This window comes from Chaetura pelagica, unplaced genomic scaffold (genome assembly GCF_000747805.2).
Source record: "Chaetura pelagica isolate M959 unplaced genomic scaffold, ChaPel_1.0 scaffold679, whole genome shotgun sequence".
Lineage (NCBI taxonomy): Eukaryota > Metazoa > Chordata > Aves > Apodiformes > Apodidae > Chaetura > Chaetura pelagica.
In genome coordinates, this window is record NW_009954575.1 from 102,383 (window position 1) to 129,136 (window position 26,754).

General features: G+C 54.8%; 1 protein-coding gene across 1 annotated transcript; it reads right to left on the reverse strand.

The window, feature by feature from the left end:
- Window positions 1–2,789: 2,789 nt before the first annotated feature.
- Window positions 2,790–16,381, reverse strand: AHCYL1 (adenosylhomocysteinase-like 1). Its single transcript, XM_010005430.1, has 16 exons — window positions 16,252–16,381; window positions 15,658–15,801; window positions 14,535–14,635; window positions 14,152–14,254; window positions 13,020–13,114; window positions 12,108–12,214; window positions 11,354–11,470; window positions 11,097–11,160; window positions 8,375–8,463; window positions 7,649–7,719; window positions 6,952–7,046; window positions 5,802–5,900; window positions 5,204–5,272; window positions 4,061–4,139; window positions 3,040–3,160; window positions 2,790–2,935 (listed from the first exon to the last, which is right to left on the reverse strand). The coding sequence occupies exons 1-16, from the start codon at window positions 16,340–16,342 to the stop codon at window positions 2,929–2,931; spliced, it is 1,452 nt and encodes a 483-aa protein (XP_010003732.1). The 5' UTR covers window positions 16,343–16,381; the 3' UTR covers window positions 2,790–2,928.
- Between the last annotated feature and the right edge of the window lie 10,373 nt (window positions 16,382–26,754).

A 26,754-nucleotide genomic window follows, 5' to 3' on the forward strand; every position in this document is an offset into this window, starting at 1 on the left:
AGGGGCCTGGGAGGGGGGGTGGGGGCTGCACATCAGGGGGCTTGGGAAGGGGGTTCAGAGCCCCAGGAGGGTTGGAAAGCGGTTTGAATCCAACCCCAGAACCCGAGAGACCCCAGTGAAAGGGCTAGGAGGGGCTTAGAGCACAAATGGAGGGTCCTGGAGCTGCTCCCAGGGACCTGGAGATGCTCCCAGGGACATGGAGATGCTCCCAGGGACATGGAGATGCTCACAGGGACCTGGAAATGCTGCTCAGAGAGTCCTGGAGCTGCTCCCAGGGACCTGGAGCTGCTCCCAGGGACCTGGAGCTGCTCCCAGGGACCTGGAGATGCTCCCAGGGACCTGGAGATGCTCCCAGACTTGCTGGAGATGCTCCCAGGGACCTGGAGATGCTGCTCAGAGAGTCCTGGAGCTGCTCACAGGGACTTGGAGATGCTCATAGGGACCTGGAGCTGCTCACAGACTTGCTGGAGATGCTCCCAGGGACCTGGAGATGCTCACAGACTTGCTGGAGCTGCTCATAGGGACCTGGAGCTGCTCACAGACTTGCTGGAGATGCTCCCAGGGACCTAGAGATGCTGCTCAGAGAGTCCTGGAGATGCTCACAGGGACTTGGAGATGCTCACAAGGACCTGGAGGTGCTCACAGACTTGCTGGAGCTGCTCCCAGGGACCTGGAGATGCCCAGGAGGTCCCAGTTGGCCCCAGAGCCCATCTCCAGGTGGCCAAAGGTAGGTTCCAAGACCCACAACCTCAGTGCACCCACAGGATTTCATTCACTCCCTCTCCCCCCCAAACAAACTGCCCACAAGCAGCAGGGCTTGGTTGTGGTTTGTGTTTTTTTTTTCCTAATACTTTAATTAGACTTTTTAATGATTTATTGCTCATCTGCAAGGATTAATATTGCATTCATTAAAAATCATTCATATACAAAATAAACCTCTCCCCTCCCAACGCTGCCAATCACCCCCCCCCTTGGGCTCCCCCCAACCCCCCAACATGGCTTAGACAGAGATGGAGCCCTTAAATGCCAAGGTTTGACCCTAACAGGGATGGAAAAGGGGGGGTAAAAACTCTCCTTCTCCCATCCCAGCTCACATTAGTCCCCCATGAAGTTGGAGGGAGGGTGGCAGGGTCCCTGTGAGGCAGGTGACCCCCCAAAAATCAGTGGGGAGAGCAAGAGACAGCCCAGGAGGAGAGCGGGGAGGGAGCAGGATGATGGAAGGAGGAGGAAAAAAGGAGGGTGAGCAAAGCCACCAGCTGCCCTCCCATCTTCCTCCCATCCCCAGGAAGGAGTTTTGCAGCTTCTCCAGGGAAGCAGCAGGACCCCCAGACCCTGCACAGCCCCAGGGAGGGAGCAGCACCTACAAGGCATCCCTGGGCTGTGGGGAAGGAGCAGCCCCAGGCACGGGTACCGTGACACCTCCATGATCCAGGTACCAGGAGATCCTCCTTCCCTCCGTGCTCTGGGGGTAAAGAAGCAATTTGAGGGAGGGTAAAAAAAAAAAAGCCAAGAGAAAGCTCGTTGGGTTGCAAAGGAGCTTTTTCCCCCAATCCCAGGAGAAGCTGAAAGAGATGGCAAAGTGAAAGGTGTGATAGGAAGGGAATGAAGGAGGTGATGGAAGGTGCTGAGGGGAGGAGAGGGAAGGGCTGGGGGAGAAGGGGGGGGAGCAGAAGGGATGGCAAAGTGAAAATGTGTCACAGGAAGGGGATGAAGGAGGTGACAAGGGTGGCTGAAAGGGGCTGAGGGGAGGACAGGGAAGGGCTGGAGGGCCAGGGGAGCAGAGGGGGGAGCAGAGGGTGGAACAGAGGGTGGGGTGTTGGGGAAGGTTCATCTCTGCATCCAACTCCAAGCAAAAAGGGAAACATCACCCCCAAAACTCCCTCAGCCACCCTTCAAACTCCCCCCCCCCTGCTTCTGGGTTGGGAGATGGGGCTGCTCAGGTGCAGGGAGCCACATCCCCCAGGTTTCCCCCTCCCTTTAAAACATCTCTTTAAGAAACAACAAGGAAAAAAAAGAGGAAAAACCAACCAACAACAACAAAAAATTGTTTTAACTAATTAAGGTGCAGTTTGGCTAAAAAAAAAAAAAAAACAAAAAACCAAAACAAAACCCAACCAAAAAAAAACCCAACCAACCTAGGAGAGATGAGGATAATGCTGGGTAAGCGACCCCCGTCCAAATTCAGATTAGCACCCTGAAACAGTGAAGTCCCCCCATCAAACCTGGGCCAGTGGCCACCAAATCTGGGCCACCTCGGGGCACAGGGACCTCGGCAGGGCTTGGGGACAGTCACCTATTCGCGAGGTGGCCAGCAGGTGCCACTCTGCTCCCGAGCAGCTCTAGGAGCACGGATCTAGCAGCTAAAACTGGGCTCTTTTAAGGCAATTTAGAAGTTGCAGAGAATCCACACAAAGAAAGAAACAGAAAGGTAAAAAAAAAACCCAAACAAACAGGCATCTCTGGATCCTCAGGGATCCTGGTTGAGACTAACACGGGTTGGAGAGGTGGGGAAAAAAACCAAACAACCCAAAAGAAAATAATAATTGAAAATAAAAAGGTGGTAGCAGGAAAAGGAATGAAGTGGCCCCTGGGAATAGCAGGAAAGGGAAAAACCCTCTCCAGGAACCAGGGTTGGGAGCCACCAGTGGCTTCAGGCAGATGAAAGCAAGAAGCGAAGCCCAGGTTGTCTGCCAAGATCAGACAGATGTGATCAGGTCCCAAAGGGTGAAAGGAAAAACAAAACCAACCCCCAAGTGACCTTAAAAATCACGTGGACAAACGTCAAACCAGGTTCCTCTGTTGGTTTCGAAAAGAAAAGCAAACAAAAAAAAAAAAAAAAGAAGAGGTAAACTGAAATAAAAGTGATCTTTAAAAAGAATCTCTCTAATGTTGCCTTGTGTGGTCTGGTCCTTCAGTGGGTGTGGTCCCTCAGTATCTAGAAGAGAAGGGAGGGGACAGTGAGGCTGGGGACACAGCTCCTGGTCCCCAAGTGTAAGGAGATGTCCCCAGCAAGGGCTCCCTGCTCTGGGCAGCACTGACCTGTAGTAATTGGGTTTGAAAGGCCCGTTTTTGTTGAGTCCCAGGTACTTGGCCTGATCATCCGTCAGCTCTGTCAGGTGGGCATCAAAGGAAGGCAGATGCAAACTGGCAACGTACTCATCTGGGAAGGGGGAGAGGAAAGGGGGGGTCAGGGGGAGGTACAGTCCTCACTGTGCTGCTGGGAGATGAGGGGTGGGCTCATCATGTGGTAGGAAAAGGGCCAGGGCACCAGGCTGGGTCTGGCTGGGCAGTCCTAGCATGAGGGGTTCACCTGCAGGGAAGTCTAAAGAAGAGCTCAGCACAAGGTGTTGTGCTGAGCAGGGCTGGATGTGCAGTGAAGGAAAAGGGGTTGCTGGAGTCCCAACATATGTAGGACATGGAGCTTCTGGAGGGAGCCAAGAGAAGCCACAGGGATGGGAGGGCTGGAGCAGCTCTGCTCTGGAGCCAGGCTGAGAGAGCTGGGGTGTTCAGCCTGGAGAAGAGAAGGCTCCAGGGAGACCTTAGAGCAGCTTCCAGTGCCTGAAGGGGCTCCAGGAAAGCTGGGGAGGGACTTGGGACCAAGGAGAGCAGTGATAGGACAAGGAGTGATGGTTTTAAACTGAAAGAGGGGAGATTGAGGTCAGACATCAGGAGGAAATTCTTCACCATGAGGGTAGGAAGGTGGTGGAACAGGTTACCCAGGAAGGTTGTTGATGCCCCCTCCCTGGAGATGTTCAAGGGCAGGTTGGATGAGGCTTGTGCAGCCTGGGCTGGTGGGAGGTGTCCCTGCCCATGCAGGGGGGTTGGAACTGGATGATCTTGAAGGTCCCTTCCAACCCAAACCATCCCATCATTCTCTGAATAACCTCTGAGCAGGAAGGCTGTGGGATAAGGCTGTGGGGCTCCCTGTATGTGTTCTAAGGTTGCTGCCTCAGCTGCCCTGAACTCATCCTCTCTCTGGCAGGTTTTTTGCAGCCCAGGTTTTGAGTTTCTCCTCACATCCACAACCACTGGCCCAGCCAGTCTGGGTCCCTTCACTCACCCATCTTCTTGGGCAGCAGATACACGTCCTGCTTGTACCGGCCCTCGGGGGCGTTGTAGAGCTCAATCAGAGCCAGAGCCTGCAGGGGTGACAGGGGACACTCAGGGACATCCCCGAGCTCTGGGCAGTGCTCAACACCCTCCTCAGAGCCCCCAGCTCTGGGCAGTGAAAATGAGGAATTGGGAGCCTGAGGGAGGGGGGGGCAGCACGTCCAAAATGCCTTGAAATGATCCCTCTCTGGTTACATCCCTTTCCATGATCCCACCTGCACTGGGGAGAGGAGCAGAGAGCTGGGAGAGGAGCTGCCACCCAGGTCATCTGCAGCATCTGGGCTTAACCAGAACAGGAGCTGAGTTCAGTCCTTGCTGGGAAGAGAACTCATTAATATCTTGGACCTCTTGAAAAATGCCAAGATGTTCACACAGTGCAGCAACTTAGGGCTTCAGAAGACAGCAACTGCTTGGGATTCTGAGTAGCTTCCTGCAGGCTCAACACCTGAAGACAATAGTCAGGTATGTTCTTTGAGGTGTCCTTGCCTCCTTAGAAAGAGGATCACAAGGTCCATTTCCCTAAATACTGAAAATCCTGTTCAATGGCTTGGACCATGTCTGTCATCTCTTCCAGCTGTCACCACATGCATGGGTGAGACCCTGGCCCAGGTTGCCCAGGGAAGCTGTGGCTGCCCCATCCCTGGCAGTGTTGAAGGGCAGGTTGGATGGGGCTTGGAGCAGCCTGGGCTGGTGGGAGGTGTCCCTGCCCATGCAGGGGGTTGGATCTAGATGATCTTGAAGGTGCCTTCCCACCCAAACCATCCCATGATTCTATGATAGGTAATCAAGAGTCCCAAGCCTGACTCTGAGGTCAGCTCAGTCCTGTGTTAGGGGAGCTCTGCTGTGGCTCCAGGAGCTCTGCCATGAGCTCTGGCTCATTTCAAAGCTGTTACCAAAGCACAGTTAAGTTCCCACCATCATTAACTTCATCCCAGCCAAGAGCTGGTGCCACTATCTCTGGCACCAGTGCCATCCCAAGGACCTATCCAACTGTATTTTCCCAGCTTCTTCCAAACCAACCCCCCCCTGAGGCTCATGCCAAGGCCTCAGAGCATCTCCCACCCCTCCCACCCTGACCCTGCAGTGTACAGACCTGAGTGGTGGCCGTGATGGAGAGGACAAAGGTGGGAACTGTGGAGCAGCTCAGGTTGAGAAGACGACCCTAGGAGACAGCAGGAGGAGTTTGGAGAGAGCTGAACTTGTCCCCACAGCCAAACTGAATTGAGTACCCAGACAGGATCCACCTCTACCCCCTCCCTGGGGCAAGGGACAACCAGAGCACAGTGATTCAAAGGCTACCTAGATGACCAGAGGGCTCAAACTCTGCCTCAGTTTCCAACCCTTCGATTTAAGGCAGGGAAATATTGTGATCCCTGGAAAGAGCCAGTCCCTCCCACTGTCAGGAATGCTCAGGTGGGAAGAGGAGACTCCCAGTGAGTTTGCTGGGTGGGAAACCCTGCCAAAACCAGGACCACTTGCTGGCTTAGAAGAACAGAGACAGATGTCACCTCCACAGCTGCACGTGGTACCTGACACTTCCCCTGCCTCCAAAAAGGGAAAACAAACCAGGAAATCCTTTCCCAAGCTCTGAACCTCCCCCCAGGCATGGGAACCTCCTCCCACCACCCCTTTCCACCTGGTTGAACCCTGGAGAGGCCCAAAACCAGGTGGTGCCCCAGGTCCCAACACACCTCAGCCAGCAGCACCACCCGCTTCCCGTCCGGCCAGATGACGTGATCCACTTGGGAACGGACCCGCTCCCAGGTCAGCTCGGGGGTCCTGAGGCTGGTCTGCAAGAGCAGGAGGAAGAGGAGGCTGGGTCATGGCAGGAGGAAGAGGAGGCTGCAGCCATGGCAGGAGGAAGAGGAAGCTGGAGGCATGGCAGGAGGAAGGGGAGGCGGGAGCCATGGCAGGAGGAAGAGGAAGCTGGAGGCATGGCAGGAGGAAGGGGAGGCGGGAGCCATGGCAGGAGGAAGAGGAAGCTGGAGGCATGGCAGGAGGAAGGGGAGGCGGGAGCCATGGCAGGAGGAAGAGGAAGCTGGAGGCATGGCAGGAGGAAGGGGAGGCGGGAGCCATGGCAGGAGGAAGAGGAAGCTGGAGGCATGGCAGGAGGAAGGGGAGGCGGGAGCCATGGCAGGAGGAAGAGGAAGCTGGAGGCATGGCAGGAGGAAGGGGAGGCGGGAGCCATGGCAGGAGGAAGAGGAAGCTGGAGGCATGGCAGGAGGAAGGGGAGGCGGGAGCCATGGCAGGAGGAAGAGGAAGCTGGAGGCATGGCAGGAGGAAGGGGAGGCGGGAGCCATGGCAGGAGGAAGAGGAAGCTGGAGGCATGGCAGGAGGAAGGGGAGGCGGGAGCCATGGCAGGAGGAAGAGGAAGCTGGAGGCATGGCAGGAGGAAGGGGAGGCGGGAGCCATGGCAGGAGGAAGAGGAAGCTGGAGGCATGGCAGGAGGAAGGGGAGGCGGGAGCCATGGCAGGAGGAAGAGGAAGCTGGAGGCATGGCAGGAGGAAGGGGAGGCGGGAGCCATGGCAGGAGGAAGAGGAAGCTGGAGGCATGGCAGGAGGAAGGGGAGGCGGGAGCCATGGCAGGAGGAAGAGGAAGCTGGAGGCATGGCAGGAGGAAGGGGAGGCGGGAGCCATGGCAGGAGGAAGAGGAAGCTGGAGGCATGGCAGGAGGAAGGGGAGGCGGGAGCCATGGCAGGAGGAAGAGGAAGCTGGAGGCATGGCAGGAGGAAGGGGAGGCGGGAGCCATGGCAGGAGGAAGAGGAAGCTGGAGGCATGGCAGGAGGAAGGGGAGGCTAGAGCCACGGCAGAAGGAAGGGTGATGTGGGCAACCAGGACTCACCACGTCGATCTCGGTGTTGGAGTGGCCCATGTTGCACACGATGCAGCTGTTCTTCATCCGATCCAGGTGCTCTCTGGTCACCACGTTCTTGTTCCCTGGGGAGAGGGCACAGCTGAGCCCAAGGCAGTGGAAATATAACACCTCCCCCCCAGCTTCTTCCCTGCACTTGAGCCAGAGAAGCTCAGCTTGGGGCAACACCAGATGAACTGCCAGCAGGATAAGAGCCCTCCTGGCTGTGATGACAGAGGGACACATGAGATGAGAGCTGATCTTTGGTCCCATTAATTAGCCAGAAGACACCAGAGCAGACTTGAATGGTTTGAGTTGGAAGATAACTCAAAATTCATCTAGATCCAACCCCCCTGGCATGGGCAGGGACACTTCCCACCAGCCCAGGTTGCTCCAAGCCCCATCCAACCTGCCCTTCAACACTGCCAGGGATGGGGCAGCCACAGCTTCCCTGGGCAACCTGGGCCAGGCTCTCACCACCCTCACACCAAAGAATTCCCTCCTGTCTACATGTCAGACTTGGGACACATGGCTGTCATGTCCCTCCTCCCAGGGGTGGAGAAGTGTGGCCAAACAGCAGACTAAGAGGAAGGAGAAAAAGCTCCTCCACCCCCAAAGCCCTCGAGACACCCACTTGGGAACAACTGCACCTTCTCAAAGTCTCACCCAAGACCTTCTCCAGCCTTACCTGTGCAGGTGATGACAACATCCACCTGGCGGATCACTTCACTCAGCTTCACCACCCGAAATCCATCCATGCTGGCAGGAAGAAGGAGACAGGGACCAAGGTGAGGAGGAGAAGCCTGTCCCCTCTCTGCCCAAACCTGCTCCCCCAGCAGCCAGGCCATCCTTCCACACCCCCAGGGACACCAGACATGAGGATGGGCTGTGCAAAGGATGCAAAGTCAAACCTGCTCTCAGGAATCTTGGAGGAGCTAGGGAAGGTCTGGAGCATTGATCCAACCCCAAGCAGCTTTCCCAAAGGAAGCCAGTGCAGGTATCTACCACCTGGTGCCCCACAGCCCTGAAAGCTGCCCCAGCCCTTCCCCATGTTCTCCAAGATGGGGCACAGATCCTTCTCAATGTTTTAGTCTCTGTCAGGGCTTAAATCACAAAATCATTGAATGGTTTGGGTGGGAAGGGACCTTCAAGATCATCTAGATCCAACCCCCTGCATGGGCAGGGACACCTCCCAGCAGCCCAGGCTGCTCCAAGCCCCATCCAACCTGCCCTTCAACACCCCCAGGGATGGGGCAGCCACAGCTTCCCTGGGCAACCTGGGCCAGGCTCTCACCACCCTCACACCAAAGAATTCCCTCCTTATGTCCATCCTAAATCTCTCCTCTTCCAGTTTTCACCCACTCCCCTGAAGGAGGCCCAAAGAGATGCTCTCCAGCTCCAGGGCACATCTTACCAAGCCTGGAGAGCACAGATGGGGTCAATCTCTGTGACATAGACAATGGCTCCCAGGGCCTTCAGAGCAGCACAGCAGCCCTTGCCAACCTGCAAATGCAAAGTGTTGGGGTGAAGACAAACACAGGACAAACCCAGCACCCCAATCCCCCCCTAAAACAGCCCCAAGGAGGCCCGGGATAGGAGATGCTCAGCCCAGCCACCTGCCTGATGCCAGGAGCAGCTCTCACTCCAGGGCCACCAGCCCTCCAGCAGGGCCACCAGTTGGCAGGAGCTTTCCAAACTCAACATCTTGCATCCTGCACAGCCCCCAGCATCCCAGGAGCCCTTCTGAGCTCTTATCCAAGAGATTAAACCCACTATGGATGAGCAAGAACTTCATAGAATCATGGAATGGTTTGGGTGGGAAGGGACCTTCAAGATGATCTAGATCCAACCCCCTGCATGGGCAGGGACACCTCCCATCAGCCCAGGTTGCTCCAAGCCCCATCCAACCTGCCCTTCAACACTGCCAGGGATGGGGCTTCACAACTTCTTACACCTTCCTTTAAACAAAAAGGTTCCTTTGGCATTCAGAGCTGTCCTGCACTGACTGGGGGACAGGTCCTCTGTCCCACACTCCCCTCATCAGCACAGGGAAAAGCAAAGCTCCTGTGACACCATCTCTGACTGTCCCTCTCCTCACTACAGAATGGAACTGCAGTTCTCCACACCACTTCACCCACAGGCACCTGGCTAAGCTGCACATCCCCACACTCAGCCCCATCTCCTGAGCAGCAAGAAACATCTCCAGATGTTCAGCTACCACCCAGCTCCAGCCTCAGGTTTACTGAAAACAGCCACCAGGGCCTCCAACCCACATCCAAAGGGGCAAGAAGTGAGGGTGAAAGGATTGCCTTGTTTTGAAGGAGTCCAGTAAAACTCAGGACAGGCTCTAGAAACTCCCAACCCCCAGCACAACTCATGGCTGGAGATCCAGACACCACCCTGGAGCACCTGGGTGGGAGCCAGGACAAGCTCTTGGTCCAGCAGAGCTGGTATCTACTGGTGTCTAATTAAATCAAGCAAATTCCTGCTGGGAAGAGCATTTACAGCTACTGCCAGACCCTTCACAGCACGGGAAGATAAACACCCAGCAGACAGAGCACAGATGGAGGGAAGGTGGCAGTTCCCAGCTCCTTGCTCTTCCAGGCCAGGATCATTTACAAGCTGGTGAATTGATTTCCCCTCTGCCAGAGCATTATCCACCAGGGAGATGCAGCCTGTTCCTCCACCTCCTCTGTCCCAGGCTCAGTGACAACCAGGCTGGAAGCTGAACCCAATCCAGGGACAGCAGATGGGAGCACCCATGGGTAGTTCTAATTCAGGCCAGTTCTCCCAGCAACTGTTGTGTTTTGCAGCCCAGCTAATCTGCAGGTAAACTGGGAAAGCTGGTGCTTGTTCTCCAGCCTCCCAGCAGCTTCTTGCAAGATCTCACCAGGTTTGATCCACTCTTCTCTCAAGGGCACGTGGTCTTTGCACAAGGGCTGAGCCTGGGGGGAGGGTGACCCTTGTTTCATCTTGATGACACCAGAGCAGGTGAAATTGTTTCAATCAATTCATAGTTAAAATAGTTAAATTCAGGTGCCTGGCTCAAATCTTGTACTGGTTTAGGCTTCTTCCCTTTGTGCCATACTGGGAATCTCAATCTTGAATGTTTTTTAGTTCCCTTTCAACTTTAGGGAGCCCTGATCATGGAAGTTTTCCTATTCTTGATCAAAGACCCCAAAAAGGCCCAATCTTGGCATGTGCTTCACTATACAAATATCAAACCCCCCCAGTTTATCTTTGTGCTCCAGCCCAAGGTGGATGCTGCCCGTGGCACTGACTGGGGCTGTTGCTTCTTGTGTTGGAGGAGTCTGTGTATTTTTTATGGTTGGACTGTAGCAAAATCTGGAGCTGGATGTAGCCTGGGAGACCCCAAAAGGGAGAGCAGGTCTGGCAGAAAGGGGCCTCTCTGGACTGAGCCATAAATCATGGACTGGTTTGGGTTGGAAGGGATCTTCATCCAGATCCAACCCTGCCTGGGCAGGGACACCTCCCACCAGCCCAGGCTGCTCCACGCCCCATCCAACCCGCCCCTCAACACCCCCAGGGATGGGGCAGCCACAGCTTCCCAGGGCAACCTGGGGCAGGCTCTCACCACCCTCACACCAAAGAATTCCCTCCTCATCTCCAACCTCCATCTCCCTCTTCCACTTTTCATCGATCCCCCTCATCCCATCCCTCCCTGCCCTTGTCTCAAGTCCCTCCCCAGCTTTCCTGGAGCCCCTTCAGGCACTGGAAGCTGCTCTAAGGTCTCCCTGGAGCCTTCTCTTCTCCAGGCTGAACACCCCAACTCTCCCAGCCTGGCTCCAGAGCAGAGCTGCTCCAGCCCTCCCAACATCGCTGTGGCTCCTCTGGACTCTCTCCAGGAGCTCCACGTCCTTGTGTTGGGAGCTGCAGAACTGGACCCAGCCCTGCAGGGGGGTTTCACCAGCGCAGAGGGGACAATCCCCTCCCTGGGTGACACAGCCCAGGACACGGGTGGTTTCTGGGCTCCAGCACGTGGTGCCAGCTCACATTGAGCTTCTCATCACCCAACACCCCCAAGTCCTTCCTCTCTGGATTGATCCTCAAGGACTTTTTCAACCAGAACGATTGTGTGACTCACACCTCCACCAACTGCAGCTTCCAAAACTCACCTCCCCATAACCACAAACCACCACTTGCTTCCCTCCAAACATCACATCCGTGGTCCTCTTCAGGCTGGGGGACAGAGAGAGACCTGTGTTGGGATTAGTCAAGCGCACAGAGGTCCCAGAGCCCCCCCAAAAACAGCTCCTGCAAACACACAGTGAGGACAAAGCAGCAAAGAGCCTGGTCTCTGCTCCAGAGGAACCAGAGCCACTTCCACCAGTGGGAAAATTCACCCAGGGATGGGGAGGAAGGTTGGACTCACCCATCCAGGATGGATTCCCGGCAGCAATACAGGTTGTCAAACTTCTGTTTGGTCACTGAGTCGTTGACGTTCATGGCTGGGACACAAAGTTTTCCAGCCTTGGAGAGCTGGTACAGCCTGGAGGAGGACAAGGACAGGTCAGAGCTAAGAGCAGCAACCCAGGAGATCTCCAGATCAGGCTTCCCAAGGGTGAGGGAGGTGGTTCTCCTCCTCTGCTCTGGTGAGACCCCACCTGGAGTAGTGTGCACAGGTCTGGAGCCCTCAGCACAGGAAGGACATGGAGTTGTTGGAGAGGGTCCAGAAGAGGACCACAAAGATGATCTGAGGGCTGGAGCAGCCCTGCTCTGGAGCCAGGCTGAGAGAGCTGGGGTGTTCAGCCTGGAGAAGAGAAGGCTCCAGGGAGACCTTAGAGCAGCTTCCAGTGCCTGAAGGGGCTCCAGGAAAGCTGGGGAGGGGCTTGGGACAAGGGCAGGGAGGGATGGGAGCAGGGGGAAGGGTTTCCAGCTGGCAGAGGGAGCTGGAGCTGAGATGGGAGGGAGAAATTCTGGGCTGTGAGGGTGGTGAGAGCCTGGCCCAGGTTGCCCAGGGAAGCTGTGGCTGCCCCATCCCTGGCAGTGTTGAAGGGCAGGTTGGATGGGGCTGGTGCAGTCTGGTCTAGTGGGAGGCGTCCCTGCTCATAGCAGGAGCATTGGAACCTGATGATCTTTAAGGTCCCTTCCAACCTTAAACATTCTATGAGTCCCAAACCTCCTACCTGTGCACACCAGTCACACTCTCCTCCACAATCCCTCGGATCTTCTTGAATACGTTGGGATATTTCTTATAAACCCAATGGGTCAGGTCCCCACCATCATCCAGGATCTAGAGAATAAGCAAAAGAAGAACATGGAGCACTCAGGCCTTCCATGGGAAAAGCCCTCAATGGGGACAGGATGAGGAAAAGAGATGGAGAGCATCTCCAGGCAGTAGTGGAGGGCTGTTTGGGCCAAGGTCTGGGGACCAGGACTCCTGGGCTCCCCTGGTTGCCAGCAGCTGGGGATCTCCTCCAAAACAGAGAGGACTTCCCACCCCCTGCATGGAGCTGATGAATCAGGGTTTGCTGTCTCAGCACTAACTAAACAGGCTGAGATCAGAAGGAGGCCACAAAATTCATGGCCTGCAAGCACAGAGTGGAGAGGGGTGGCTGGGGGAGCTGTCAGGGCCCACTGCCACATGCTGTCACCTATTAGTGACCATGGACCAGGCCATCCAGGCAGTGTGAGGAGTCATCTGCTGGTAGCAAGGTAAGGTCCCCTGCAGAGACCTCAGTCTCTTTGGTGGACACGGTCTGTATTGACAGCAGAGAGGTTGGGGCAGCTTCCATGGGGCCAACCCTGTGTGGAAAGAGGTCCTATGGCTTCTGGACTCGTTGGCAGCTCCCACAGGAGATGGTCCCATGTCATTTGGTGGCACTAACCCAGGACATGGTCTCTGCAGTGGCCCCCAACCCAGCTCCAGCCACCATTCCCCAGGACCCCCACATTTTCATGTGGGCTCACAGGCCTTTGCAGATGCCCAGGCAGCCCCAGCAGGTTCCCAGGAACAGCCCCAAGGAGGGAAGGGTGAGGAGCACCCAATGACCACTCCAAGGAGGAAGAGGAAGGGCTGGAAGAAGGCTCCTTATTACCATGTTGGCCTGCCAGCCATCGACGTTGACACAGCGGTCAATGCACCACCAGAAGTCATCCTCCGACTCCCCCTTCCAGGCAAACACAGCAACACCTGGAAGAAGAGGAGCATCCTTGGCATCTTTTCACCATTTCATCTCTATTTTTTAACCCTTTCATCTGAGCATCTGCTCCGAGTTTGGCAGAGCCCTCTCCTGCTTGGCCAACTCAGGAAAGCCACAGACAGGGAAGCCCAAGGGACCCTGCTGAGATCCAATCACAACCCACCACAGGATCAGACCTGTTCATCCCTCCCCCTCCAAGATACTTGCTCCAAATCATCCCTTAAAACTTGCCAGCTGGGACAAAGCTGCAGAACCTTGGTCACAACAATCCCAGGGATTGGTCCAGGCTTGGGGAAAAGGGGCTGGAAAACTGCTCAGAAGAAAAGGACCTGGGGGTGTTGATTGACAGCCTGTTGAATATGAGCCAGCAGAGTGCCCAGGTGGCCAAGAGGGCCACCAGCTTCCTGGCTTGTGTCAGGAAAAGTGTGGCCAGCAGGAGCAGGGCAGGGATTGTCTCCCTGTGCTCAGCACTGCTGAGGCTGCAGCTCAAATCCTGGGGTCAGTTCTGGGCCCCTCAGGACAAGAAGGACATTGAGGAGTTGAAGAGTGTCCAGGGAAGGGCAACAGAGCTGGGGAAGGGCCTGGAGAACAAGGAGGAGGGCCTGGAGAACAAGGAGGAGCAGATAAGGGACTTGGGGATGTTCAGCCTGGAGAAAAGGAGATTGAGAGGAGACCTTCTGGCTCTGGAACTGCCTGAGAGGAGGTTGGAGCCAGGGGGTTCAGTTTGTTCTCCTAAGGAACAAGTGATAGAACAAGGGGAAATGGCCTCAAGTTGCCCCAGGGGAGGTTTAGGTTGAAGATGAGAAGAAACTTCTTCACTAAAAGGGTTAGTGAACACTGAGGCTGCCCAGGGAGGTGGTTGAATCCCCATCCCTGGAGGGGCCTCAGAGATGTGTCGATGTGGTGCTGAGGGACACAGACTTGGTAGAGTTGGGATCTGGTTGGACTGGATGATCTTCAAGGTCTTTTCCAAGCAGAAGGATCGATCCTGAGCCAGAAGGGGCTGGAAGGGCTTGGCTGTACTCACCAGCTTCTGCCAAAGCAGCTGCCACTTCGTTCTGGGTGGAGTAGATGTTGCAGGCAGACCAGCGGCACTGCGCCCCCAGGGCACACAGGGTCTCGATCAGCACCTGCAGGGGGAGGATGAGGGGCAGGCCTGAGGCTGCAGGGATGGGCACAAACACCAGCACGGGGCAGGGCCACCAAGCACAGCCCTGGACAGGAAGGACCCATCAGAGATCAGCTCCAGCAATCGCTGCCCTGGGGAAATTTGGGCGGCAAGAACCTCCCCGAAGTGTTTCCAGCCTCTTCCCATTCCCCAGGGCTGGGAAACTGAACAGATTTGCTTCACCAGGGGTAAAAAAAAATTGTCTCTCCCACCTCCCAAGCCCCAAAAGAGCAGCCACTCACTGCTGTCTGTGCTGTAATGTGGGTACAGCCCACGATTTTAGCTCCAGCCAAAGGCTTCTCCCCTTGAGCTCGTTTCCTGAGTGAAATCAGAGCAGACATGTCTGTAAAAGGAAAGAGAGGGGGGTTGAGAGAGGGGGCTCCAGGAAAGGTGGGGAGGGACTTGGGGCAAGGGCAGGGAGGGATGGGATGAGGGGGATGGATGAAAAGTGGAAAAGGGAGATTGAGGTTGGAGATGAGGAGGGAATTCTTTGGTGTGAGGGTGGTGAGAGCCTGGCCCAGGTTGCCCAGGGAAGCTGTGGCTGCCCCATCCTTGGCAGTGTTGAAGGGCAGGTTGGATGGGGCTTGGAGCAACCTGGGCTGGTGGGAGGTGTCCCTGCCCATGCAGGGGGTTGGGACTGGATGATATGGTCCCTTCCAACCCAAACCAGTCCACGATTTATGGCTCAGCCCAGAGGCCCCTCTGTCCCAGACCTGCTCTCCCTTCTACATCCAGCCCCAGTTTTTGCCACAGTCATTATACAGAAAACTCCTCAATCCCAGCCTGGCAGGTCTGTCCAAAATGGGACCAAATCACCAGTGTCATTTGTGACCACACCAGGAGAGAGAGGTGGGACAAGCACTGCCCAAGGATACACCTGAGGTGTCCCAGCTGAGGACAAGCCACAGGTCCTGCAGCTGGAGAGCAACCAAGGAGAATCACCTAAAGAAGATGCTGCCACATCTCAGAACAGCTGCTCAAAATGTGCCTGGATTAGCCTCCCCTTCTAAGGTTTTGGCAGCATGAGTGTAAAAGGAGCCCAAAAGCAAAGTTACCCAATCACCCCACTGGAAATGGGCACTGGAAGTGGGAACTCAGCTCCCCACAGCTCCCAGGGGAAGGGGCTGGAACTGCCAGTTTTCTGGCATTGCAAGATCCTCACCCACAGAGGTTTCTCATCCAAAGCCACCACAACATCAAGCCCTGCACGAGCCCTCCTGCCCTTAGAAAATGGATGCCACATACCAGCAGTGTCTGCCCCACATACCCTGTTGATTCAGGGTATTCCCAAGGCTGGGAATCACCAGCTCCTGGTCTCCAGAGGGCACACCCTCTAGACCCATGAGCCCCCCACTCCTCTTTTACCTTGCTCAGCGATCTCGATCTCCCGGCGCCCAAACTCCGCCTGCTTGATGTTCTTCACACAGAAGTTGCTGCTGCCTTTGGAGTTGGTTTGTTGCTTCTCCCGTGGGGACACCTCATCATCAGAGCTGTCCGTGTAGGAGGCAGCTGAAGCCAGGAGAGGAACCTGTGTTACCCCAGGACCCTTCAGGCTTCTGCTCCATTTTGCTTCCCAGCTTTCACACACACTCACGGCTCAAACTACAAGTCTCAAAAGGAAAGTCAATATCCAGGAGGAATTTTGAAACTCTTGCTCCCTAAAACAACCCAGCACTAACTGTCAACCCAGTCAATGCCTGAGCTCCAGGAACTCCCAAAATAATCCCCTCCATGCCTGAGTGTGAGCACCAAGGCTGGATTTGGAAGAGGAGCAGGCACGGACAAGGAACATCCCATGTGTGGTGTGAGCAGGACATTCCCAGCAGCACCAAGGCTGGGTTTGGGAGGAGCAGGCACGGACAAGGAACATCCCATGTGTGGTGTGAGCAGGACATTCCCAGCAGCACCAAGGCTGGGTCTGGGAGAGAAGCAGGCATGGACAAGGAGCCCAGCACCTACCAGAGCTGTAGCTGTCAGTGGAAGACTGGGAGATGGAACGGGACAGGGACCGACGGCCCGTCTTGGTTGGGAACTTGGTGAACTCCTGCATGTCATCTGCAAACTGGATTTGCTGAGGAGTTCAAAGAAAGAGAATCATGGAATCATTCAGGTTGGAAAAGCCCTCTAAGATCATCAAGTCCAACCCTTAACCCAACACCACCATGCCAACTATACCGTGTCCTGAGGTGTTACATCCACACATTGTTTGAAGACCTCCAAGGGATGGGGACTCCCCCCCTGCCCTGGGCATCCTGGGCCAGGGCCTGACAACCCTTGCCAGGAAGAAATTGTTCCAGTTATCCAAACTGAACCTCCCCTGGGGCAACTTGAAGCCATTTCCTCTTGTCCCATCATTTGTTCCTGGGGAGCAGAGCCTGACCCTCCCTGGCTCCAACCTCCTCTCAGGCAGTTGCAGAGCCAGAAGGTCTCCCCTCAGCCTCCTTTGCTCCAGGCTGGACACCCCCAGCTCCCTCAGCTGCTCCTCACAAGTTTTCCAGCCCCTTCTCCTTGGTCTCCAGCCCTTTCCCCAGCTGCTTTGTCATTTTCATAGAATCAAGAAGTGATTAAATACAAACACAGAGCACTGTTAAATCAGCAGGTGCTCCTCACACATCATTTGTCCAGCCCATACAGTCCACCTTGACTGCTGCAGTCTTAGAAATGAGCATCACCAAACAGATCTGGGGCTATAGATCCCAACAACTGAACCCCTCCTCTTTCACCAGGAGGTTAAAGCTGATTATATGCCTTAGAACATTCCCTCTAGCCCATCTCTGGTTCCTTGAGGCTCCTCCAAAATAGTCAGCCTGCTGGCATGACACAAACATCCTGCAGCTTCCAGACAAACTCTGTGCAGGTATATCCATCCCCTGCTCCAATCCTGGCAGATCCCAACTGATTTCCACCCAAAAAAAAGTGCAGCAGCAAGAAAGCTGGGATGGTCCCAGCAGAACCAGGTCCTCCCAGCCCCTTCCCCCAGGAGCAAGAGCATCCCCCAGGTTAAAACCACAGCACGTCCTTCCAAGAGCAACACTAAAAGCAGAGGGGAAAAAAAGCTCAGCAAGAGAGAACATTTCAACAACCAAAAAAAAAAAAAAGCAGTTGACATTGCTTTGTAGATGTTTCCATTGTAAGAGAAGCCCTCAAACAACCAACCCCTCCTTCCTCTCTTGGCCAGAGGCAACTCCAGGCTCCAGGACCAGCTCAACTTCAAGCACGTTGGGCCAAAAGAAGGGGGAGAGAAATAGCCCCAAACTGCTCAGTTGCTGCCCTGAGCCCAGCCAGCAAAAAGCCTTGTTGCTGCTCCTGCAAGAGAAAAGCAAAGGAGATGAAAGGGAATTAAGAAATAAGAATATGCCAGCAAATCCAGGCTGATGCCTCCCTCCCCAGAGTGGGGAGACCCTTGACAAAGAGCCCCAGGGTGGCCTCTTCCCTCTGTACCCATCACTGCAAGATTTAATTTTGCTACTTAAGAGGAATGAGACATCATGGCAGGGAGTGGGATTAACAAAGCAGCCCCCACAGACCCAGGAGACCTCGAGAGGAGTCCTGAAGAAATCCAACTGATGGAAAGAGACAGGCCAAAGTGGCCTCAAGGATGGGGTTTTCCACACCACTACCAGCCCAAACGCTCCCCAAAAGCATTGATGTGGGAAACAGGCTTCAAGGGGAGAAGAATGAAACTATTTAGTTGAGATGATCCAGCCCAGAAAGGAGGAATCTGCCCAGGCTGGGTCTGGGGTGTCAGCAGCACTAGCTGGGATATTTGGGATATAAAATGGAGCCACGATTCCTGGAGAAACCCAGTGGATGGGCCAAAAAAACCCACAGTGGTTTGCTGCTCAGGAGGGGAAAGAGGGACATGAATCCCACTGCTCAGTCCAAGGGAGGATGTGGGGATGACAGAGGTGACTCCAGGATTCCCTCCAGGAATGGACTAACATCAGACCAAGCCCATCATCACATCCCAGGCATTTTTCTGGGTGTTGCTGCTAAAGGTTTTTAAGTCAGCTCCTCGGTGCTGGCTCCATTTCAATCTGGTTCTCTGCTTCCCAGACCAGACTTCCCAGCAGATTCTGATGTAAATTGCCTGAATTTGCATCACTGGAAAGGGAAAAAGAGTTTGAAGGGTTGGTTTTGCAACTGGTTGAGGGTGTGTGGGGCAGAGGGAGGAACTGGAGGGCACTGTAACCACCAGGAGAGTCAGGATCCAGAGATAAGAAACACTTCCAGCAACTCCAGGAAGGTAACAGTAAAGTCCTCAGGGCTGGTGCTGGCAGGCACAGCAGTTTCCCAACCAAGGGATGATATTGCTGCAATTTGTTCCAGGTCTGTTGCTCAAATCAATCTTCCCCAGGCAGTCTGAGAAAGGTTGGTGTCACCTCTGTGCCTGGTGTTTCACTCACAGGCACTTCCAGGCTGGGGAGGGGGTGGAAAAAATACCAGGAACTTCAGATGATGATGATACCCACCCCTTTGTGTTCCACTCATCACACCAGATCGTGTCAACATGCCCCAGGAAACAGCTTAAAGTGATAACTGAGGAATTCTGTCCATCTCAGGGAAAGGTTTGCAGAGAAGAGATGAATCCAGGAGGGGAATAAAAGAAAGAATTCAGGCTTTGCTGCAGGCAGGTGTGTCTGTCCTTGCTCAGAGTTCCAGGACATCAGAGTGCTGAGCCAGGGCACTTCCCCGCAGTGGAACGTGCCTCCTGGATGGTCATGTGGATCACAGAATAATGGAAAGGTTTGGGTGGGAAAGGACCTTCAAGATGATCTAGATCCAACCCCCCTGCATGGGCAGGGACACCTCCCAGCAGCCCAGGTTGCTCCAAGCCCCATCCAACCTGCCCTTCAACACTGCCAGGGATGGGGCAGCCACAGCTTCCCTGGGCAACCTGGGCCAGGGCCTGGAAAAGCTCCTTTGGGATGTGATGGGAAGGAGAGGGGGGGATGGAGGCTGCTGTGCTCCCCAGAACCGAGACCCACCAGACACTGTCACCCCCTTCAAGGGACTGGCTGTGGGTGCTGAGCCAGCTCCAAGGCACAGCCCCACTTTTTAGGAGAAACAAGGAATTCTGGAAATGTGGGATTTGAATCTAAGGGGAAAATAAATCACTGCTGAATTCACCAAGTGCTGAATTAACCACCATAATCCCCACCATGGCTTTACCAGGGCTCATCTGAACTCTGCAGCTTAGCAAAATCTGCCCTGTCTAAAATTATCAGCAAGCACCACAGGCAGAATGGAATGAACTGGTGACACAGGAAACCCTTCCAAGCCTGGAAAAATCAACAGGGAATCTGGCCACCAGCTGTGAGGAAGATGAGGAAGGACAGTGGGTGCCACGGTCGGGTGAAGGGACCGAGCCATGCGTGACTGGGGCGCCTTCCGGGCCACGTGCTCTCCAGCTGCATTAAGGAGACAGGGAAAATCCCATAATCCCTGGGCTCCTCATGGCAACCCAAACAAAAGGCATCCCCAGCTGGGGCTGGAAGAGTCACCTGGGGTTGACCAAAAAGCCAGGCTGGCTGCAGGGAGAGGGGACCGGGATCGGGACTGGGATCGGGACCGTCCGGCTGCAGAGAGAACGATCCCCAACCAAATCCCATCCCAAACCTCATCCTGTTGGAAGCAGCTTTTCCAACGGGGTGGAGCACAAGGGTGGAAGTGCAAGGAAAATATTTTCTCGGCCCAGCAAATTCATGACCAAGGAGGCAGAACAACACAGCAGCGATTCCTCAGCACAGGAACAGAGCTGGGATGCTTTCCAGCATCACTACCCCCCGACGAAGCCAGGGAGCAGCTCCTTGCCTGGTACTGCAGGGATGTGTTTTTTGGGGAGGTGGAGGAAAACATCAGGATCTGCTTTCCCCTGCCAAGCTGTGGCCAAGCCACAGCTCCCAGTCACACCTGCCAAGCCAGAAGTGCATCTTCTCCCCTTGCAAAACCAGGCATGACCATGTCTGTTCCCAAGGGATCTGACTCTTCCTACCACTCATTTGCAGCTCAAACCACCTCTCCAGGAAAGCTGGGCAGGAGACTTTTCATAAGGGCAGGGAGGGATGGGATGAGGGGGATGGATGAAAAGTGGAAGAGGGAGATTGAGGTTGGAGATGAGGAGGGAATTCTTTGGTGTGAGGGTGGTGAGAGCCTGGCCCAGGTTGCCCAGGGAAGCTGTGGCTGCCCCATCCCTGGCAGTGTTGAAGGGCAGGTTGGATGGGGCTTGGAGCAGCCTGGGCTGCTGGGAGGTGTCCCTGCCCATGCAGGGGGTGGGACTGGATGATCTTTAATGTCCCTTCCCACCCAACCCATCCCATGATTCTATGATGAAGGAATACTTGCCCCCAAAAAGGGCCAAACGTGGCATCAACCCCCGGGACCCTCCCAAGGCAAACACCAGCCTTTCTTGGCTGCACTACCCAGTGCATCCCAAAATCATCATCAAGCTAATTAGCTTTAACGAGCTGTTCCTTCATTACAAGAAAACCACCCACATGTGGGCACACTGACCACGTGCCCCGAGCTCACACAGCTTCGTTTGTTTAATTATTACCACACAAGAAGGGCAAGCAGATCCCAGCCCTGTGCTGCTGCCATCCAAACTCTGCCATCCTCCCTGCTTTATCCTGCTTCCCCCCCCCATCTTTCAGTTCAGGCTAGGAAGCAGCTTTTTGAGCTTACTGAGGAAAAGAAGTTCCCACCCTCCACAACACTTCAGAGCTGCAGAGGGCTTGGTAAATCCTGCTGGATTTACCTCGGGCACAGATGAGCCCAACATGTCCCTCTCACAGAAGACAACCCCACTTAAAACTCTTTCCAGGCTCAGAAAAGCTCCAGAGAAGATGCTCGAGATCCTCTGCTCCCTGACAACATCCTGTGCAGCCCTGGGGAGGAGGAAGGAGGAGGAGGAAGGAGGAAGGAGGAAGAGATCTGGAAAGCATCCCCAGCCATCCCTGGGGCCACACACTGCCCTGGTTCACTCAGGCACAGGCTCCACGGGGGAATGGACACGTGTCAGGGAGCAGCTCCAGGCTCTCATCTCACCACCCCACCAGGTTTGCTTTTGCAACCCTTCCTTATTTTTGATTATTATTATTAGGCACAATGTGAGTGATGGTACATCCAAGGAGGAAGGAGGAGGGAGGAAGGAGGAGGAGGAAGGAGGAAGGAGGAAGAGATCTGGAAAGCATCCCCAGCCATCCCTGGGGCCACACACTGCCCTGGTTCACTCAGGCACAGGCTCCACGGGGGAATGGACACGTGTCAGGGAGCAGCTCCAGGCTCTCATCTCACCACCCCACCAGGTTTGCTTTTGCAACCCTTCCTTATTTTTGATTATTATTATTAGGCACAATGTGAGTGATGGTACATCCACCACAGTGAGGAAAAAGTAAATGCCCTTCCAGCCACTTCTGCCCTGGAGTCAGCTGGGGGGACAGGAGCAGGCTGAGCACAGCACCCAAGCTCAGGAGGAAGCTGTGAAGGACCCAAGCCCCTCCAGCCTCCTAAGCTGCCTCCACCACATCCCTGGATGTGACAGCACAGCCACGCTGGGGGAAACAGCAAAACCAGAGCAGTGTCCTCCCAGCAACACCCCTGTCTGGGAAGCAAGAAAGTATCTGCAACCTGCTTCTGGCCTCCCAGGAGGAAGCCTGGAAGGATCCAGGCTCCTGAGACCTCTCTTTTGACTGCAGAAAGAGCAGAAGAGCTCAGGACCGTTCAGGGCAGCCAGGGCCCCTTATTGCATCTCCCCTTCCCAACAGAAAGTCTCTGGCAGCCCTGATGTGTCCTGTCTAAGTTCATAGGACTGTGGAATGGTTTGGTTTGGAAGAGACCCTAAAGATCCCCTGCATGGGCAGAGACACCTCCCACCAGCCCAGGTTGCTCCAAGCCCCATCCAACCTGCCCTTCAACACTGCCAGGGATGGGGCAGCCACAGCTTCCCTGGGCAACCTGGGCCAGGCTCTCACCACCCTCACACCAAAGAATTCCCTCCTCATCTCCAACCTCCAGCTCTCTCTCCCACTTTTCATCCATCCCCCTCATCCCATCCCTCCCTGCCCTTGTCCCAAGTCCCTCCCCAGCTTTCTTGGAGCCCCATCAGGCACTGGAAGGTTCATCCTCTCTTTGTCACTCCTAGAAATTCAGACTAGAAATGCTTTACAGCCCAAATCCACACTCATCCTCCTCACCAGCCCCACGTGCACATGAGACACCACCAGCAGCTTGGACCAGGCTTGAGTTCTGCAGACCTGGAGGTGGACACCTTCAAACACTCAGGCTCCAAACATCAAGGATTCCTGAGCTGCAGGAGGATTGTTCCCACCCAGATGACTGAGACTGGTTCCTCATGAGGAGCTGGGTCCTGAAACACTGATGAGCTGGAGAGTTTCTAAAGGACAAGTTGTTTTAATCCACTTATTTGCAGGAATGAGTAGTCACATCCAGTGACAGCAGCAACAAGAGAGGGAAGAGGCCCCCCAGGGGCTGAGGTCTCTCTCTCCAGCCACATAGCACAAAAAATCATGGAATAAAATAAGCAGCATGAGGCTTTTTCTTCTCTTCTAGGTCAAAAAGAAGAGATGAGCAGCAGGTTTTACTTCTGCCACCTCCCCAGGGAGGGGACAATGTTCTTCTGGGTTCTGCTCCTGCAGCCACCCCAGGTTCCAGAGGGGTCCTCATGCTCCCTGACCAGGAGAAAAAGAGCCCACCCAAAGCCACCCTCTGCCTCCTGCCACGTTTGGGACCAGGGGCTGAAGCTGCAGCAAACCCACTGGCTGCAGGTTCCCAGTGACCCTCCCCTGTGCTGGCCCCAGGGTTGGCAGTGGTCCCACCAGGGGGGCCAGGGAGCCTGGATATGCCAGGACACTTGGTTTGTTTAGAGGACTTGGCTGCTGATGTCCTCACATCCCCTCTGCCCTGCTTCCAGGCTGGGAGAGCCAAGCCCCTGTTCCCACAGGACAGTGTCTAGACAAAGGACAGGGAACCCACCACAGCCCCCAGGGGAGACACATCTCTTGCTCCACAACCCAACAGGACACGGGTATTTTTGGGGTGGAAATCAGCAAAGCAAACATGGATGTTTTTAAGGTTCCTCTTCCCTGAGGTTACCCAGCCCTGCAGGGGGTACTTCTGGATCAAAGCATCCCAGAAGGATTGAAGGAAAGGAAAAAGCAGGTACAGAGCAGAGGGATGGGGATCAGCAAAGCTCCCACCCTGACCCCTCACTGTCCTCAGTCCCAAAGCACTGGCAAGGGGTGGGTTTTGAGGTGGATTTGGCTCCATGATTCACAAACCACCCAATTTAAGCACCTCCAAGCTCCAGCTGAGACAGCCAGAACAGACTTCAATGACAAGTGGCTGCATTAATTCACAGGAAGCTGCAACTAAGCTCCTGGGACAGTCAGATTTCCAATTCAGCAGCAAATCACACCCCAGCCAGAGCACCAGGATGTCTACAGGCAGGGGCTTCAACCCATGGCTCCAACCCCACCATCTTCTGAAGCCCTACATGCCCTGGTAGAGCACCAAGAATCATGGAATCAACACAGAATGGGATGGGTTGGAAGGGACCTTCAAGATCATCTAGATCCAACCCCCTGCATGGGCAGGGACACCTCCCACCAGCCCAGGCTGCTCCAAGCCCCATCCAACCTGCCCTTCAACACTGCCAGGGATGGGGCAGCCACAGCTTCCCTGGGCAGCCTGGGCCAGGCTCTCACCACCCTCACACCAAAGAATTCCCTCCTCATGTCTAAATTTCTTCCTAATGTCTAAATTAGGGCCCTGAAGAGAGGCAGAGGTGACACGGCCCCAGCTAAAGAAGTGATATGGAGGATCAGAACCTGCTTCTGCTCCAGGTGTGGCCTCCACAACACCAGGACTTCCTCCTGCTGGTTGCCCCCAAACCATGAAGAAACCTTGAAGTGTTTTATTTGGCCAGCTGCGAAGAGCTGCCTGAGGCTGCTGCTCTGTGGATGGAAGCACAGTCAGTGCTGAACTCAGAGCTGCTTGGATCTGCACCTTTAGCTCCCAGAGAGTTCACAGGGCACAGGTTGTTCTCCCCACCAAGTTCTTGAGCAGGAAACACAGCCAGATCTCTACTTGGAAACCTTGACAATGTTTCTAACAAGGAAATAAATACCTCTTAGGTCCTGGCAAAGTAAACTGGCCAAGCCCTGATACCAGCCTCCATCCTTCACTGGCAGAGAAGGGCTGGTCAGGTGAAGCAACTAAGGGGAAAAAAATATATATATATATTGAAAAACAAGTTTCTGTGAGTACAAGAGAAGATTTAAGGACTTTCACATGAATCCCAGAGGTTGTCAGGGAAGAAGAAACACCTGAAAAGAAATTGGCCAACACCAAAGATTAAGAGGCTGGAAATCACCCCAAGATTTTAAGTCATGGGAATCACTGTGCCAGGTAGAGGAAAAATAAACAGAAGGCAGGATTAAATACATGTGATTGGAGTGCCCAGCTGTTAAAGAGTAACTGGGAATAACCACTGCCCCAGAAACACCTGGAGGTTAAAGGTGCACTGACTCCAGCAGGGAAAGCTCCCACCAGCAGATAAGGCTCCTAGTCCTTGGACTCCAGGAATGGAAGCAAAGGCTTCCTCCTGGCTTCAGCACCCAGGGATGGCTCCTCCATGGCAGGAGCAGCAGAAGTCCAAGACCTGGGATCACTAAGGGCACTGAGCTCCCAGGTTAAGCCAGGACAGATGGGAAGACATCACTTCCCATAGCAATAAAACCCATTGGGGTAAAGACATCCCAGAAGTTCAGGCTGGAGAAGAGAAGGCTCCAGGGAGACCTTAGAGCAGCTTCCAGGGCCTGAAGGGGCTCCAGGAAAGCTGGGGAGGGACTGGGGGCAAGGGCAGGGAGGGATGAAAAGTGGAAGAAGGAGGTTGAGGTTGGACATGAGGAGGAAATTTTTTACTGTGAGGATGGTGAGAGCCTGGCCCAGGTTGCCCAGGGAAGCTGTGGCTGCCCCATCCCTGGCAGTGTTGAAGGGCAGGTTGGATGGGGCTTGGAGCAGCCTGGGCTGCTGGGAGGTGTCCCTGCCCATGCAGGGGATCTAGATGATTTTTAAGGTCCCCTCCCACCCAAACCACCGCATGATTCTGTGATTAGACTGCTCAGTGCTCAGGACTCAGTGGAATCACCACCAGGATGGACAAACATTCTCCTCCCAGACACCCACTCCTCATGTCAGAGCAGAGCCAACTCCTTCCTGCACACAGGCCTGACTCAGTTAAGCCCCCTTCTCTTACAGGTGACAGGGGGGGTAAGAAGTGATGTAGTTTTGGGGGTTGCTGAGCTCAGAGAACATTTGGAGAAGGGATTGGTTAGTGCAGGGAGAAGAGGCTGACGGCTCCAAGGTCAACAGGGATCATCAGCCAGATGTTCTTGCTCCAAAATATGCCCAGGTTGGATGGAAGCCTCTCCCCACAGTGCAAGAATGTGTGAAATTCAAGGCTCTCTGCAGGGAGGCAAAAGGAGGAGAGACAAAACAGCAGACAGGTTGAACCTCACCCCAGGCCATCTGGAAGGAGGAAACCAAAACATGACATTCAGCAAGGCTAAAAAACCCCCGAGGAACCTCCTGGCCAGGCTGCCTGCCCTCCCTTGGCCCCACAAAAGGCTGGAAGGAGCCATTCCCTACAACCACACCTTGCAGATACACCAGGTTCCCACAATCCCCACCCAAATCCTGAATCCAATCGGGTCCTTCCCCGGGCATGACCGGGTCCTGGCAGGGATCTCCTGCAGGAGGCAGCCAAGGGGAAGCTGGAGCTGTCCCCACCTCCGAGGGAGCCTCACCCGAATTACAATGCAGCCTGTTTGAGGAGCTGGAACATCATGTCCTCGGCCACCTAAGTTCTTTGGCTGTCACCAACCTGAAGTAAACAGATTCTGCAGCAGCAATAAGCTCGTTACCAAGGCCACCGTATTGATCCTCGAGTGTAATTAAAATTCACAGCTCCAGCAGCACAACATGACAGGGCAACCCGGAGAAGGCTCCTCAAGGCATGAATAGCCCCCAGGCTTCCACCTCCTGCCTTCCCAGAGTCCATGGGGAGGGGGGGGAGGAAGATCAGCTGCTCCAAAAACACCCCGAGGGACAGATTTCTCTTTGGAACATCAATCAAGATGTCCCAGAGCTCCTGCTCCCCATGTCAAGGGTTAACCAGGCTGGGGAAGCTGCTGAGATGACACCCAAGGTTAGATGGGTATGATGAAGAAGACCAGGTTCAGGCACTGCTGGGGGTGGCCAGGTCCTCAGGGCTTTGCTAAAGGGGCTCCAGGATACCCTGCTGAGATGGCAACGAGATGTTCCTCCTTGGTGGGACCCCCTGAGCCACATACAGCAGCCCCCAGCCCTGCACTGTTCCAACACAGCCCCAAGGAGGGGGGTCATAAGCATTGACACAAGGTCCTTGGCACCACGGGCTGG

Bases quoted from the DNA above. Each gene is read 5' to 3' on its own strand.
- AHCYL1 (XM_010005430.1), bottom strand. From the start codon at position 16,342: ATGCAGGAGTTCACCAAGTTCCCAACCAAGACGGGCCGTCGGTCCCTG. The intron at 12,215-13,019 runs GTAATAAGGAGC...CTTATTCTCTAG, and splicing joins ATGGCTGGCAGGCCAACATG to ATCCTGGATGATGGTGGGGA. The intron at 7,047-7,648 runs GTAAGGCTGGAG...CCCTCTCCCCAG, and splicing joins TGTTGTCATCACCTGCACAG to GGAACAAGAACGTGGTGACC.